General features: G+C 31.6%; 1 protein-coding gene across 1 annotated transcript in view; it reads left to right on the top strand.

Annotated features, from left to right (window-relative positions):
- LOC117181743 (interaptin-like) overlaps positions 1 to 16,211 on the top strand; it is a 47,290-nt gene extending 31,079 nt beyond the window's left edge. Inside the window, exons 6-7 of the mRNA XM_033374707.1 lie at positions 9,078 to 9,250; positions 15,456 to 16,211. Coding sequence (XP_033230598.1) covers positions 9,078 to 9,250; positions 15,456 to 15,764 — 482 coding nt within the window. The 3' untranslated portion in view covers positions 15,765 to 16,211. The remainder of the gene's footprint in view (positions 1 to 9,077; positions 9,251 to 15,455) is intronic.
- The last annotated feature ends 280 nt before the right edge of the window (positions 16,212 to 16,491 follow it).

Here is a 16,491-nt window from a genome sequence, read left to right as displayed (position 1 = left end):
TTCTATGAGAAATAGCTAAATAAGTTTCGGTCAAAACATTGCATAAGTAACGGAAATTGTACAAGTGAATGTGGACAATTTTAAATTAATATTTGAAATTCTGTGAATGCTGTGCCCGTTGAAACGAGACATGAGTGATTATCTGGTATACGGTTTCCGGTTGGAGGAAAACCAACCTCAGTGTGTTTTGTGTCTCGCAAAATTGTCTCCATTCTCGAAGGCACCTTCGAGATTAAAAAGGCATTTGGACATCTCACACCCAAAAGATGCAGATAAGCCGCTGCACTACTTTCAAGGGAAATTGGAAGCTCGACTCCTTGAGGAGGGCAGACAAAAAATCTTGGGACAAGATGCTGCTAGGAAAATTGTAGAAATGCCTCATTCAAACAACACGGTTCACCGAAGAATTGAAAAGATGTCGAGTGATGTTAAAGAACAATTGAAATTTGCTGTGAGAAAAACTCCATTTTTCTCTCTGCATTTCGACGAATCAGTAGATGTTTCCGGTGCTGCTCAGCTACCCAGTATGCACAAAATTTGGCGACGTCTTTACGACATCGTTACGACATCTTTACGACATCGTTACGACAGCTTTACGACATCCTATGTCCATGTCGTTTCGGTGTCTTTGCGATATCGTAAAGAGATCGTCAGATCATACGACTTATTTACGATATCGTAAAGACACCTTAACGACATGGACATAGGATGTCGTAAAGTTGTCGTAAAAATGTCGTAACGATGTCGTAAAGACGTCGCCAAACTTTGTGTCCACTGGGTACTGTGCTTCGTGAATTACGTGGAAGAGGAAGACATAGATGAGAGAATGTTGTTTTGTTTAGCGTTGCCGGGAAGAACCACAGGAGCATGCCTTTTCGCTGCGATGATACAAAAAGTTGATTTCTTCGACTTCAATTTTTACAAATGTGTTGCCATTTTCACAGGCGGAGTCGCTGCGATGATAGGAAAGAATTTGGGGTTTGTCACACGAATTTTAGAAATAGCGCCAAATGCGCAATGGACACATTGCATGATTCATAGATATGCACTGCCTGTGAAACCTCTACGAGGTGATTTGAAGTTTGTGATGGACAACTGTGTCAGTATTGTAAATTACGTAAAAACTTTGTCTTTAAAGTAGCGTTTATTCGAAGAACTGTGTTTGAAATTGAAAGCAGATTTTTTACACTAACTGTATCATACAGAAGTAAGGTGGCTATCCCGGAGAAAAGTTCTGAATAGATGAGTGTTATTAAAAGACGAAGTTTATTTGTTCTTATGCAACAATAACAGTCCTCTGGCGCGTAAAAATGATATGATCACTCTCCAGTATGAAATGGAAGGGTACTTGTTAAAAATTGATTATTGGGTTCATCAACTAAGAATGCACCAATTTGACGTATTTCCTCTACTGAAAGCCTATTCTGCAAGCTATGCACCAGGTGCATATACTTTAAATTTGTTTACAACTCACTTAACTGAAATGAAAGTTTTAATCAGAGAATATTTTCCCCCTCTTTGGGAGTACGAAAATAAGTGGGCAATCAGCCCTTTCAATGCAGTTGTTGTTCAAAATGTTCAAATCTAAACAAATTTACAACATCAATTGTTTGATATGAGTTTCAACCTGCGAATGAAAGCTGAATACGCAACTCGCCCAGTTTCTCAGTTTTGGGTATTTCTTCAAGATAAATACCCACAACTTTCATAGTAAGCTTTGCAAATTTTAATGCCCTTTCCGACTTCCTATCTGTGCGAGTTAGGATTTTCAATGGTAACGTTTTAGAAAAATAAATACAAAATAAATAATTACAAAATAAATTATATATAATTAATTAATAATTAATTAATAATTAATAATTGCAAAAAAATAAATAAATACAAAATAAATAAATATAAATCTGATGCTTTCAATTAACTCGATTATTAACTCGAGTATTCAGCCTAATATCGAACGACTTGTTATCCAGAAACAAGCTCATCCAGCGCATTAAGTTGAATATGCGATCTCATTGTGATTTAATTTCAGTGTGTAGACAGTAAACATTTTTTCTCACGTCATATTCATGCATGTTTCCTATTTCCTGTCATTTATTCTGAATAGTTCTGAACGATATGTTCTGAATGATAATATTCTGAACGATATTCTGTATGATAGGATATGACATTATAGGATATGATATGATAGGATAGGATGTGACGCAATAGGATAGGATAGAATATGATATGATAGTATATTAAAGGATATGGTAGAATAGAATAGGTTACAATACGACAGGATAGGATATGATAAAATAGAATATGATAAGATATGATATGATAGCGCACGGTATGATAAGATAAGAGATTATAGGATTGGATATGATAGGGTACGATATTAGAGGATATAATACGGTAGGATATTATATGATTTTGTAATATAGGATATGATAGGATACAATAGGCTACGATGAAATACGATAGGAAAGGATATAGTATGATAGTCTAGGCATATTATAAGATATAATATTATAGTATAGTATATGGTATTATAGAATATGTTATGATAGGATATGGCATGATAGGATAGAATATGACATAATAGGATATGGTTTGATAGGATATGATAGGATAGGATAGGATAGGATAGGATAGGCCATTCTACGATAGGATACGATATAATAGGACATCGTATGATAGAATTGGATACAGCATAGTAGGATATGATATTACAGGATATAATAGGATAGTATCGTATATTATAGGATATGATTTGATAAAAAATGATATCATAGGATAATATGGGGTAGGATACAATAGACTAGTATACAATAGGATAGAATATAGTAAAATGGGATAGAATATGATAGTCAACGATAGGCTAGGATTGGATACGTATGATAGGATACGGTAGGATAAGTTATGATAGGGTATGGTGATACAGGGCAGGATAAAATAAAAGGATTTGGCACTCGAAAAGAGTGTTATTGTCAAAGATAGAGAAGGTATGCAATTTACCATTTTTTATTTAAGAAACATATTTAAATATCTTCTCAATAAAAATATTAATTGATTTTTATTTATAATTTTAAATTACTAAATATCTATAAAATATCTACTAAATAGTTTAAATATCTCAATTTTCCGTCTTTCTCTTTCTTTAAATTTTTTAACCATTGATATTAAAAGAACAAGACTATATGTTGTTGAATATTTAATTTCTTATGACTATTCCACATATGATACAATATGATAGGATATGATATGATAAGAAATTTTTCTTTATCAAGAAATTCCGATCTAAAGTTTTTAATGGATCTGTATGTCTGAACACTCACAAAGTCAGAAAAATTTGTCGACAACTGTCTGTATTTTGGCATGTGTGCATTTATAGTTACCAGAATATTGTGGCCACGCTAAGTTTTAAAGGTAAAGTCCATGAGAAAGATATTTCCAACAAAAATGAAAGAATGTAGAACAATTTTGAAATTTGAAAACAAATTTTTCTTCAAGTTTTAGAAATCTTTGTCAATGTTTATTATAGATAAATAAAAGACTTGAATAATATCCAAATAAACTTTGTAGTTTAAATAAAAAGTAGAAAAGTTATATGCTGTTCAATATTTTGAAAATCTTCCAAAAATATGAACTGTTATTTTTCTGATACATTAGGAAACTGAATTAAAAATGTTCACCCGGTATGAAATATACCTTTAAATATTCCTTATTAAATTTTTCGTTTAAACTAAAATTTAAAGTTAGAGATTTTTCAAAATTTGAAACAAGGTTTTATTATCAGTTTTGGAAATTTTTAACGATTTTTATAACGATGTTTAAAAAATATTTCAAATCCTCCTCACCCTATTTTTAAATCCGATTAAAATTACATAATTTACATACATCCCGTCATTTTGAAAATTTTTCAAATTTTCAAAAAAATGTAAATTTGCATTTGTTTGCTAGATTGAGAAATGTCAATCTAAACTTCTGCTAGATATAAATATATTTCGAAATTATTTCCATGAAGTTCGTATCCTATAATATCTTATAATATACTATCATATCATATCCGATCTTATCCTATTATATCCTATTATATCCTATCATATCTCATCATATCCTATAATATACTATTATATCGTTATATCCTATAATATACTATCCTATATTCATATCCTATAATGTGCCATCTTATCATATCATGTCCTATCATATTGTATCATATGTGGAATAGTCATTAGAAATGAAATATTCAACGGCATATAGTCTTGTTCTTTTAATATCAATGGTTAAATAATTTAAAGAAACAGAAATACGGAAAATTTAGATATTCAAACTATTTGGTAGATATTTTATAGATGTTTAGTAATTTAAAATCATAAAAAAAATCATTTAATATTTTTCGGAGAAGATATTTAAATATGTTTAGTAAATAACAAAATTGTAAATCTAAGCTAAACATTCTTGGGTCCCGTTTATACCTTCTCTATATTTTATATTACCTTTATATTACTTTCTCTAAATTGCATACCTTCTCTATCTTAGACAATAACACTTTTTTCGAGTGCCAAATCCTGCTAATTTATCCTGCCCTGTATCATCATATCCTATCATAACTTATCCTACCATATCCTATCGTACGTAACCAATCCTAGCCTATCGTAGACTGTCAGATTCTATCCAATTCTACCACATTCTATCCTATTATATACTAGTCTATTCTATCCTACCCCATACTATCCTATGATATCCTAACCTAGCTTCTCATGTCCTAGCATATCATTTTATATCAAATCATATCCTATAATATACTATTCTATCGTATCATATCCTGTTATATCATATCCTACTATACTATATCCAATCGTATCATATCCTGTAATATCATATCCTACTATACTCTATCAAATCCTATCATACGATGTCCTATTATATCGTATCCTATCGTCGCATGGCCTATCCTATCCTAGCATAGCATATCATATCCTATACTACAATATCCTACAATATTATATCCTCTAATATCGTACCCTATCATTTCCAATCCTATAATCTCCTATCCTATCATACCGTGCGCTATCATATCATGTCTTATGATACTATATCCTATCTTATTATATTCTATTTTATCATATCCTATCCTGTCGTATTGTAGCCTATTTTATTCTATTATATCCTATAATATACTATCCTAGCATATCATATTCTATCCTATACTATCCTATCGCGTCGCATACTATGTCACATTCTATCATATCATATCCTATAATGTCATATTCTATCATATCATATTCTATAATGTCATATCCTATCATATAATATTCTATCATGTCATATCCCATATCATCTCCTATAATATCCTATCCTATCAAACCATACCCTATCCTACCATACAATACCCTATCATAACATATTCTATGATATCATATCCGATAATTTTCCATCATATCATATTCTATAAGATCCTATCCTATCATATCACATCCGAAATATAATATACTAGCCTGTCATATCATATCCTACAATATCCTATCCTTACATATCCTATCTTAACAGGTCCTATCCTATCTTATCCTTTCCTATCATATCCCATCATATCCTATCCTATACTATCCTATGTAGAATAGTGAAAAAATTGGCTATGTTGTGTTTTTTTTCTCAATATCAGTGGTTGAAAAATATGGAAAATAAGAGAAATACCAAAAATTTTGATATTTAACCAACAATCCTGGAAGCTTTTCCCTTATTTCAATTGTTATCGGTGATGGTTAAAATTAAAGCTCTCAGCATCTAGAATTCAAATTAAAAAATCAAATTTGCTATTTTTTTAATAAAGCAAATTTTGTTATTGGAGTTTGATGAGAAATTATCAGTAGGTTAGTGATCATCCGACACGCAATTCGAAATTATAAAATAAAGTCATTTAATTTATTTATTTAGAAGATATGTTAATTTGTATATAAAATACAAAATTTTAAACCTGAACAAAACATACGTGGTGAATCCCATTTGTACCTTCGACGAAGTCAAAGCTTTAAGACTAATGCTTCAAGTGGGCTATGGTACGGAATAAGGTTGGGTGGGGTACGAGGTAAAGTCAACTAGAGTACGGGGAAAATCAGACGAGAGTACGGGGTAAAATCAGCTCTAGAGAATGGGCAAAAATTGACTTTCTTACACTCCCATTTTTTACAGAATTTTCTTACAACTACCTCTTAAGAATTAACATCCATCCACACCATATATCTAATCCGCTCGTTTTTATAGCCTAGCTTTCCTCGCTTTGCCTCGCCTCGCCTCCCACGCATGTCGCTATTTTCTCGCTATGCCTCGCATTGCCAACCTCTGCCTCCACGGCTTATCCCTAATACTTACCTACCATTTACAATAATTACAGTTTTCTTAGACTCCTTTCCACCTTTTCACACTCCTCAAATCAGTACTCAACTTTTGCATCCCCCTTCCCGCACAATTCACACATTCTCTTCTCTCTGGAAAGCTAGAACCTATTAAAATCCTCCATGCAACCACATTTCGTTCTCGCTATAAGTTGCTGACTTCCTTGCTCTCATTTCTTACACAAATATTGCGATCTCTTTCTCTCTCTCTCTTGGCGTAATCCACACATAGTTCCCATTAAACCTTGACTCTCTTATTTTCTCCTCTCCTTCTGCCTTCTCTTTCTTCATTCCATTCTTTTAAACCAACTCATATGCCTTTCATCCTCGTGCATCCTTCTCACTTTATTCATCTGCAATCCATTCGTTCTATAATACCTTTCCACTTCCACTTCCATCTTCGCACCCCTACGTCTGTTTTCCTTCTTCCACCAACACTACTAAACCAGCTTACTGTCCCCTCTTTCAAAATTTCTTTCTCACATTTACACCCTCGACTTCCCGTTATAATCCCTAACTCGTTCTTCCTGTCTCCCTCCTGACAATATAGTTTAGCGTATTCCTTGCCAATCCCAGTGTCCACTTTACATACCTTTCCTGTATCTTATTTACCTCCTCACTTACCTTTCACCTCCGCACCGTCACTCCGTAAAATAAGACACTCATCACTAGCGAATGAAACAGTTTTATTCTCCTTTTCAAAATCAACTGCGAACAACCTCTTCCCCAGCCCCGACACCTGCCTCATCACCAGATTTGCCCTTCTCACTTTCTCTTCCATATGACCATCCACTCCCCTATTCCTTCGAAACAGGAAACCCAGGTACACAAACTCTTTTACTTCCTGTACCGCTTTTCTCTTCCACTTTCACCCCCTCCCTTATCTCTCCCACCTCCTATCCTGAACACCATAACCTTCGACTTATCTGCATTTAACTCTACAATATTTTTGTCCAAGTATCTTCTCAACCTTTTCATCATCTCTTTTGAAGCCTCTTCGCTCTTTGCTAGGAGCACTATGTCATCTGCATATGCGAGTGGCCATATCCTGACTCCTCCTACCCTAACTCCTCCTACCACTCCGGCCGCTAGGTTACTTTCTATATCTGCAATTAAAATTGCAAAAAGCATTGAGCTAAGCGGTCACCATGGCCTCAACCCCCTATCCATCCAGAAAATCTTCGAGATTCCCTCCCCTCCTCTCACCCTATCTTTCGTCTCCTCATATACATCCCTTAACCTCTCGATCAGCCCTCTCTCTATCCCTCTCTTTTCCATTGCCTGCCACAACCTACCCCTATCCACCGAAGAAAACGCGCCTTTTAGATCTACAAAAACGCGTACACTTTGGCATTCTTTTTGGTTTGTTCTCTATCCTCCACGTGCTGCAAGACATATATTTTAAATAGTACTCCTTTCCTCACTAAAGCCCGCCTGAGTCTCCGGCAATATTCTTTTCCCCTCAACATCCTTCCGCAGCCTATCTGGCAACACCATCGCCTATATTTTTTACGCCGTATTCATTAGCGTAATTACTCCATAATTTTCCTGCCTCTCCCTATCCCCTTTTTGTACAGTAGTACGATCAATCCCTCCCTCAAACCTATTGGGAATCCCTTTCCCCTTCATACTTTTTTGACTACCCCCTTTAGCCTCTCCTCTATCTCTTGTAAGCCAAACAGCCAAACTTCATTCTCTACCATCTCCAGCCCTGCTGTCTTAAATTTTTTCAACTTCCTTATCTTCTTCTCTATCTCCTCGTCATTCAACTCCTCTGCATCTACCTCCCTCATTCTTTTAATCCCATCATCTCTCTTTCGTGTATCTGCTCGCTGAAATGAATCTTTGACAAATTTTTTCCATTCTTCACTCCCTATCTTCTCACTAATCCCCACCCTACGATTCCTGAACTTATTAATAATCTTCCAGACGTCACCTTCTGTCTTAACACTTCTCAACTCCTCTTCCAGCATTTTTCCTTTTCCTGCTCTTTCTTCTTACATATCACCCTAAACTCCTTCCTCATTTCTAAGAACTCCTCCCTTCTCGCGGTTCCTTCCGTTTCCTGTACTTCTTTTTCACCTTTCTTTTCATTATTTTACATTCCCTATCCCACCACGGCTTCACCATTCCTGTTTTCTTTTTCCTAAATACCCCCTTATGCGGGGCAAAGTCAGTTAGAATACTGGGTAAAAATTCTTCAGGTTCGGGGTAAAGTTGGTTAGGTTGCGGGATAAAGTCGGCTAGGGACTTCTTCTATCCTACTTACAAAAGCCGACTTGGAAGATTCCTAATTTTTTTTTCAAACCACCCCTATTGTTTATACAATTCAAAATGGAAATTTCAAAGGGTATATAAGCTTCATTTGTTATGAAATTGAAACTATATCGCATATAAAATATATGAAATGATTTATGTTGGGAACCGCGATCAAATCCTTTTACGATTATACGTAATGCTTGTTCACTGTTTATATGCAGGATAACCTACAACCTCTTTAACGAAAGTGGTTTATGGTAGAGTGTTACTATAATATACTAAATGGGATTATGTAGACATAAATTTCATCAAGTTCTTATACGGAAATAGTTTTTAAATTTGTCCTCATAAATTGTATGTTGAAAAAGTTTAAAAAAAATTTTAAACAATAATTTTACAGTTTTTTGTTAACAATGCTCTTATTGATTTATTTATTCACAGCCGACTGTAATCAGCTAGTACAAAATCAGCTAGTGGAAATTTCTGACACTAAAATTGCTCTTGAAAGAACTATTCAGGCACTTAAGACAGAATTGGATCTTAAAGAAGAAAAATGTGTTGAAATTGAAAAATTGCAAGGTTCTATAATGGAATTAGAAAAGGAGAATAAGTTTGTAAGTTGCAAATTGAATTCTTTTATACTTGAGATAAATGAAACATTTTTAAAAATAATTTATTATACTTAGAGGACAGCCGTCCTAAGTCGGCACCCGCGCGTTTCTCAGAGACGACATTAATTTTCAGTCATTATTTTTTACTTGACAACGTTAGCGGCGTATAATTTTTTGGTTCAAACGAAATTCCATTTTCTTCTATCCTTGTGAAGCAGCTACAGGTGTGTTAATATTTTGAAAAGTTAAATCGATTAAGTGCGTTGGTTTCTGTGTTTTGTGTGCTTTTGCCTGTTAAAGTCGACTTTTCATTCGGATTTGTTTCGTTTGCATAATAGCATCCCACTGGGCACAAAATTTGGCGACGTCTTTACGACATCGTTACGACATCGTTACGTCAACTTTACGACATCCTACGTCCATGGCGTTACAGTGTATTTGCGATATCGTAAACACATCATCAGATCATACGACATATTTGCAATATCGTAAAGATGACTTAACGACATGAACATAGAATGTCGTAAAGTTGTCGTGAAGATGTCGTAACGATGTCTTAAAGACGTCTCCAAATTTTGTGCCCACTGGGATGAAACGTGTAAACATTCTTAGAGATCCTGAGTCGGCACCAAACCGTTAGCCCTGAGTCGGCACTTTTTTGCTTCAGTTGTTATTTGTGTTATTTTAGTTTGTTGTGTTTCAATTCCAGATCACTCGTCTAAAATTTTAAATCTGTATTGATATCTAACGACTTCTATTTAAAATTACAAATTTCCTATAAAGACCTTTAATATAACCTGAAACTATTTTAAAAATTTTTATCTTGTTCGAACTGTAATTATTTGTTATTATAAATACAAATTTTTGGGTAATACCTGCTCTTTATTTGAATCAATAAAAATTAACTAAAGACCAATGATTATTAACTGAAATTTCGGTAACATTTCCTACTGAAATACTAATTTAAAATGGCTGACATTTCGAGAAATAATCTCTGTTTCTCAATAAAATATCACTAATTTAAGAAGCTAGATTCGCAGTGGGCACAAAGTTTGGCGACGTCTTTACGACATCGCTACGACATCTTTACGACAACTTTATGATATACTATGTCCATGTCGTTAAGGTGTCTTTACGATATCGTAAACAAGTCGTATGATCTGACGATGTCTTTACGATATCACAAAGACATCGAAACGACATGGACATAGGATGTCGTAACGATGTCGTAAAGACGTCGCCAAATTTTGTGCCCACTGGGTTAAGAGAGCGCTTATGTAAACTCAAATTGTATAAAAATTATCACTCTAATATTACATTTTTTGGTTAAAAACTATCAATTTTCAGTAAAAAGCGATAACAAAACTGAAAAATGTATCTTGTTGGAAATTTTTATCCTGTAGAATGTAATATTTTTTTATTTAAAAAAACCTTTCCCGTGTGTAATGCTAATATAACCTCGAATTGTAAAAGAAAGTTATGAAATTCCTTTGAAATCTAATTTCTTATTTTTTCTATAAAATAACTGATTTTATATGAAAGACGTTAATATAACCTAAAACTGTAAAAAATTGCAAAGCTGGTTCAAATTATAACGATTTTTCTTAGAAAATATCAACTGTTATTGTAAAGTGCTAACATAAAATAAATTGTTCAAAAATTATGAACACTTTACGTCCAAGAATTTATTCGAAAAAATTTAATTTCCTATAGAAGACGTTAAAAACCAGAGAAAATTAATTGTTTAAAAAATTATTCTTTGAAATCTAATAATTTCTTATTGAGAATATCTATAAATGAAGACGCATACATAACCTAAAATTTATCATATTTGGGAATTCTGATGATGAATTTAGTTTAAAAATACCCATTTTCAGTATAAAATGCTAAAATAAACTAAAATTGGTGAAAATTGATCATTTTAGAGATGGCTTTTTTTTAAAATACCAATTCTTTTTTTTTAAGAACCGGTTTTCTTTCAAAAATTTAATATAACCTGAAACCATAAAAAATTACAAATCATGTTCTAATTCCCCTTTCTAGTTGAAGATTTATTTCTTTGATTGAAAATTTAACTTTTTGTTTTAAATTCTTTTCAAAATTCCAAAATTGGCTAAAACTGCATATATTTTATTAAAATTAATCTTCTTGATTGAAAAGTTATCCCTTTCATTCAAAATTTTTTTATTGAAAATTAATTTTTTTCCACCAAAAATTAAACTTTTCCTCTTTTTTTGAAAATTTACTTATTGGGTTAAAAATTGATTTTTTTGTTAAAGATTCAGTATTTTAGTTAAAATATAATTTCTTTGCTTAAAAATTTAACTATTTAATTGGAAATTTATTTCCTTTTTGTTGAAAATGAATTATTACATTCTCATCAGAGTAGGGATTAGATTTGTGGAAAATTTGACCTCCAAGTTTTTTTTAATTTCCAAGTTTTGAGAACCCCTGAATCTGAAAGTAGCTTTTTACGAATATGTTTGCCTGTCAGTCTGTCGGTCTGTCTGTTCGTGGATGGCTTTTTTAAAATTTTTTGTACGGATTTTCATAATATTCAGAAAGACAAACAATTTATTTTAATGACTTTTTTGATAAAACAAAATTTACCATAGTTATAGCATTTCCAAAATTTAAACAAAACACGAAAATGAACATTTTGAGCCAAATAACGCACGATATGAAAAAATTAAAGAAAAGAAAAGTTGTTAATTTTTGAAGGCCCTAAAAGATTTTAATAACAACTTTTTGAATTTTCTTTAAAAATCAAACTTTCTAATTTTGACAACATAAAAAAATAATAGAAAATGAAAAATTACATTTTGCTGTCAAACTATGCAAAATAAGTGAAAAGAAAAGTGGAGAAAAATTGTGCATTTGAAAAATATCTAAAAAATTGTTTTTAATCAGTTTTTGATAGGATTCGTAGTTTTTGTTTTAATAGCGAAAATCATTCTTAACAGTAAAAAAAATCTGCCCGCTGCGTGGGCACATTCTTATCACAATTTTTGTGTTTTAATTTTTTTTCGACTTGTACGTGCGTTTTCAAAAAATTTAATTGTTGATGTTCTCAATGCTATTTTTTGCTATTGAAACAAAAAACAGGACTATCAAAGCATTATTCATGACAAATTATTTAATTTTTACATTCTCATCAGAGAAGGTATTAGATTTGTTTTTGAGAATGTGTCTGTCTCTCCTTCTGTCTGTCTGTCTGTCTGCCTGTTCGTATGTCTGTCTGTCTGCTTGTCTGTCCGTGTGTCTGGCTGTCTATGAATCTATTTGTCTGTATGTCTGTCTGTCTGTCTGTCTGTCTGTCTGTCTGTCTGTCTGTCTGTCTGTCCGTCCGTCCGTCTGTCTGTAAGGCTGATCTGTAAACAGTATGTGTAACTTTTAAATCCCAAAAAAACAAAAGTGCAAATGAGCAAATTCAGTTTTTGAAAAAACGGCAAAAGTTGCAATAAAATGTTTATTAATAAAAAATTTTAAGAATGCGCATTTTTGTTTAACGAGACAATGAAACTCCATCTGTTTTAATACCAATGTATGTTAGGAATTGTAATAATATATATTTCTGAAAATAATATACTATTTGCGCCTTATGCGCGCTGAAACTAGCGAGCCGCGTTTAAAAATTTATCTTCGCTAGCTGAAAATTCAACTTTCCCGTTAAAAATGTCTGTATTTTATTGAAATTTTGTTTTTTGATAGAATATTAATCTTCTTGGTGACTAATTCACCTTTTGAGTTCAAATTTAATTTCTTTGTTTAAAAATTCCACTTTTAGATTAATAAATCATTTCAATTTAAAATTTTTGTTGAAAATTCATGTATTTCGTTTAAAATAATCTTTTTTTATGGAAAATTAATCTTTTTCATTGAAAATTAATCTTTTTGTTTGAAAATTCATTTCCTTGATTAAAATTGCTTTGAATGAAAGTTAGTTAAACGATTTAGCTAATTCAGAAATGTAACCACTTCGTTTAAATTTGTTTAATTAATTTTTTACAGAAAATTTAACTACTCCATGTTTAGTTTAACAAGTATCTTCAGTTGAAAGTTCTGTCATTTGGTAGAAAATGTCTGTATTTTTTTTAATTTGTATTTTTGATGCAATATTAGTCTTTTTGGGGATCAATTCACCTTTTTAGTATAAAATTAATTTTTTTCGTGGAAAATTTAGCAATTAGTTTGTAAATTCCGTTAAAAATTCCATAATTTAGTTCAAAATTCATATAATTTGTTAAAAAATCATTTATTTGATTGAAAATTTGTTGTTTTTTTTATTGATAATTAATTTTTTTAATTTATAATTTGACTGTTCCATTTTTTCTTAAAAAATTATCTTATTTAATTTAATTTTGTTTGTTTAATTTAATTTTTTGGTGGAAAATTCATCTGTTTGGTTAAAAATTGAACTATTCTGTTGGAAAATCATGAATTTTGAAGAATATTTGTCTTTTTTTTGTAGTAAATTCATCGTTTGAGTTGAATATTCAATTGTTAGGTCAAAACTTCATTTTTTTGGTTGATGGTTAATTATTTTATTTAAAAATTAATTTCCTCACTTCAAAATTTAACTACTATGTTGGAAATAGACTTTTTTTAGTTGAAAATTAATTATCTTTCGTTCAAATTTGATCTTTTTGAGGAAGTTTTGATTTTTTTTAATAACTTTTAATTTAAATAATACAATGGAACTATTGAAAAAAGTAATTATCACCTGTTAAAAAGCACATCTTTTGATTGATATTGGACCATATAAGCTTTTGCTTTTTTCTAAATTTAATTTAACTTTTGCACATGTCGAATACAAATTTTAATTCTGCGAAATAGGTCGGGCTTTAGTAACATAATGGTCTATAATCAATATTTTTTTAATATTGATTATTATTTTTATAAGTTGTGAAAACAAATTGTCTCTAGCTCCCCTGGGATCCGAACCCAGAGCTTTTAGATTTCCAGTCTAATCTTCTTACCCACTAAGCTACAAGGAGACAAGAATATTTTCTTCGCATCCCATTTGAATGTATGAAAAATGAATCTTAAAACTGTTAGGAATTATGTCAAAATTCAACTTGTAAGGGCTGTAAAGAAAATATTCTCGTCTCCCGTAGCTTAGTGGGTCAATCTGAAAAACCTGAGTTTAGATTCTAGTGGAGCTACAGAATTTTTTTCACAACTTATAAAAATAATAATCAATACGAAAATATATTTTTAGAATATGTAGACAAAAAAATATCGACATCAAATTATTTAATACAATTTATCAGGTTAAAACCATAAAATCAAAAGTATAAAACTTTTGAATGTTTGAAACTTTGAAAAATGAATCTTACAAGTATTAAGAATTACGTCGGAATTCAACTTGTCAACGGTTCAGATCCCAGTGCAGCTACAGAAATTTTTTCACCGCCTAATCAATTAATTATCAATCTAAAAAAATATTTTCAGACCATGTAGACGAAAAACATTAACACCAAATTATTTAATACAATTTGTCGGATCAAAACCATAACATAAAAAATATAAAACATTTGAATGTTTGAAAAATGAATCTTAGCTGTTATAAGAAATTACATCAGAATTCAACTTGCGAGGGTTGTAAATGAAATATTTTCGTCGTCCCGTAGCTTAGTGGACAAGAGCATCAGACCAGCAATCTGAAAGACCTAGGTTCAGATCCCAGTGCAGCTACAGAATTTTTTCATTACTCAATCAATTATCAATTTAAAAAAATATTTTCAGACTATGTAGACAAAAAACATTAACATCAAATTATTTAATACAATTTGTTGGGTCAAAACTATAACATAAAAAATATAAAACATTTGAATGTTTGAAAAATGAATCTTAGCTGTTATAAGGAATTACGTCGGAATTCAACTTGCGAGAGTTGTAAATGAAATATTTTCGTCGCCCCGTAGCTTAGTGGACAAGAGCAGCAGACCAGCAATCTGAAAGACCTAGGTTCGGATCCCAGCGGAACTACATAAATTTGTTTTACGAATCATAAAATTAATAATCAATATTAGGAAAATATTTATTTTAGAGAATGTAGACAAAAAAGCATTAACATAAAATTATTTAAGACAACCGTAAAAATCATAACATCAAAAATAAAGAAAATTATTATTATACTAAAAAACTATTTTTAACTTGCGTAGTACAATTAAAGGATTTGATGAATATTACCTTTCTTTCCTAGATAAAAACTGAATTTGAATGTAAGATTGAACAACTGGCGACGAACTGCTTGACTAGCAGGAATAATCAGAATTGCAGATGCACAGCAAGCGACGAAAAGTTGATAAAAAGCAATTCTAGCAGTTATTCTCAGGTGAAGAAAGCCGTAAAATCCGATGATAACCCAGAGGCTGACATGACGCAGCAGTTTAATTCAAATCAACAGAAAATCAAAGAACTCGTACGCCAAAACGAAAGACTCTCAAAAACACTCGATCGACTCCGGGAACATCGTCTTCGAGAAATCGTGAGGAGTGACGAGGGTCATTGAAAAACCAATTCAGAGCTTGCAAGCCTTCCATCAACATATGGAGGTTTTAAGGTTTAAGAATATCTTGAAATTTATTTTTAAAAAGATTTAAGGGGCTTGAAATGCACGGGGTTTCCCTAAAATACGTGATACGTCTACAAGGATGCATTGTTTAATTTAATATTTCAACCACATAATGCAAAAGTAATTTTAGTTGCATGAGAAAAGCGATTTTTTCAAAAAGTGTTCTTTTTTTTGGCTATTGAAAATTAAATGGTTTTTCCCCTGCAAAATGCAACGCGCCAGCTAACACAGTATGCCGGGTTGCAGTCACCCTGATAGTTTCAAATTGCATAAAATCTTGAAAGACTGATTTTTTGTCACTGAGAATAATACATAATATAATAACATAATATAATATTAGAAATAAATTATAATAACAAATAATAATAATTTTTCAATTGGTTCGATGGTAAGAAAAAAATAACTTCCTTACCGACAAAGAGGAGTATATTATATATTTTTTTCGAAAAATTACCATTATATGTTATAATTTATTTTTATTATTGTACTATATTACATTATTATCTTATATATTAATATGAGAGACAGAGTTAGTACTTGCAGATTTATTCCATTTGAAAATAGATCGGATGACTGCAGCCCGACAAACAATTTAGCTGGCGGGTTAAATTTTTCAGACGCAAAAGAACGCTCAATTTTCAATTACGAAAAAAACAACAATAAG

The sequence above is a fragment of the Belonocnema kinseyi genome, chromosome 10 (genome assembly GCF_010883055.1).
Source record: "Belonocnema kinseyi isolate 2016_QV_RU_SX_M_011 chromosome 10, B_treatae_v1, whole genome shotgun sequence".
Lineage (NCBI taxonomy): Eukaryota > Metazoa > Arthropoda > Insecta > Hymenoptera > Cynipidae > Belonocnema > Belonocnema kinseyi.
Note: the sequence above shows the minus strand (reverse complement) of the source record. Positions and strands in the feature narration are given on the sequence as shown.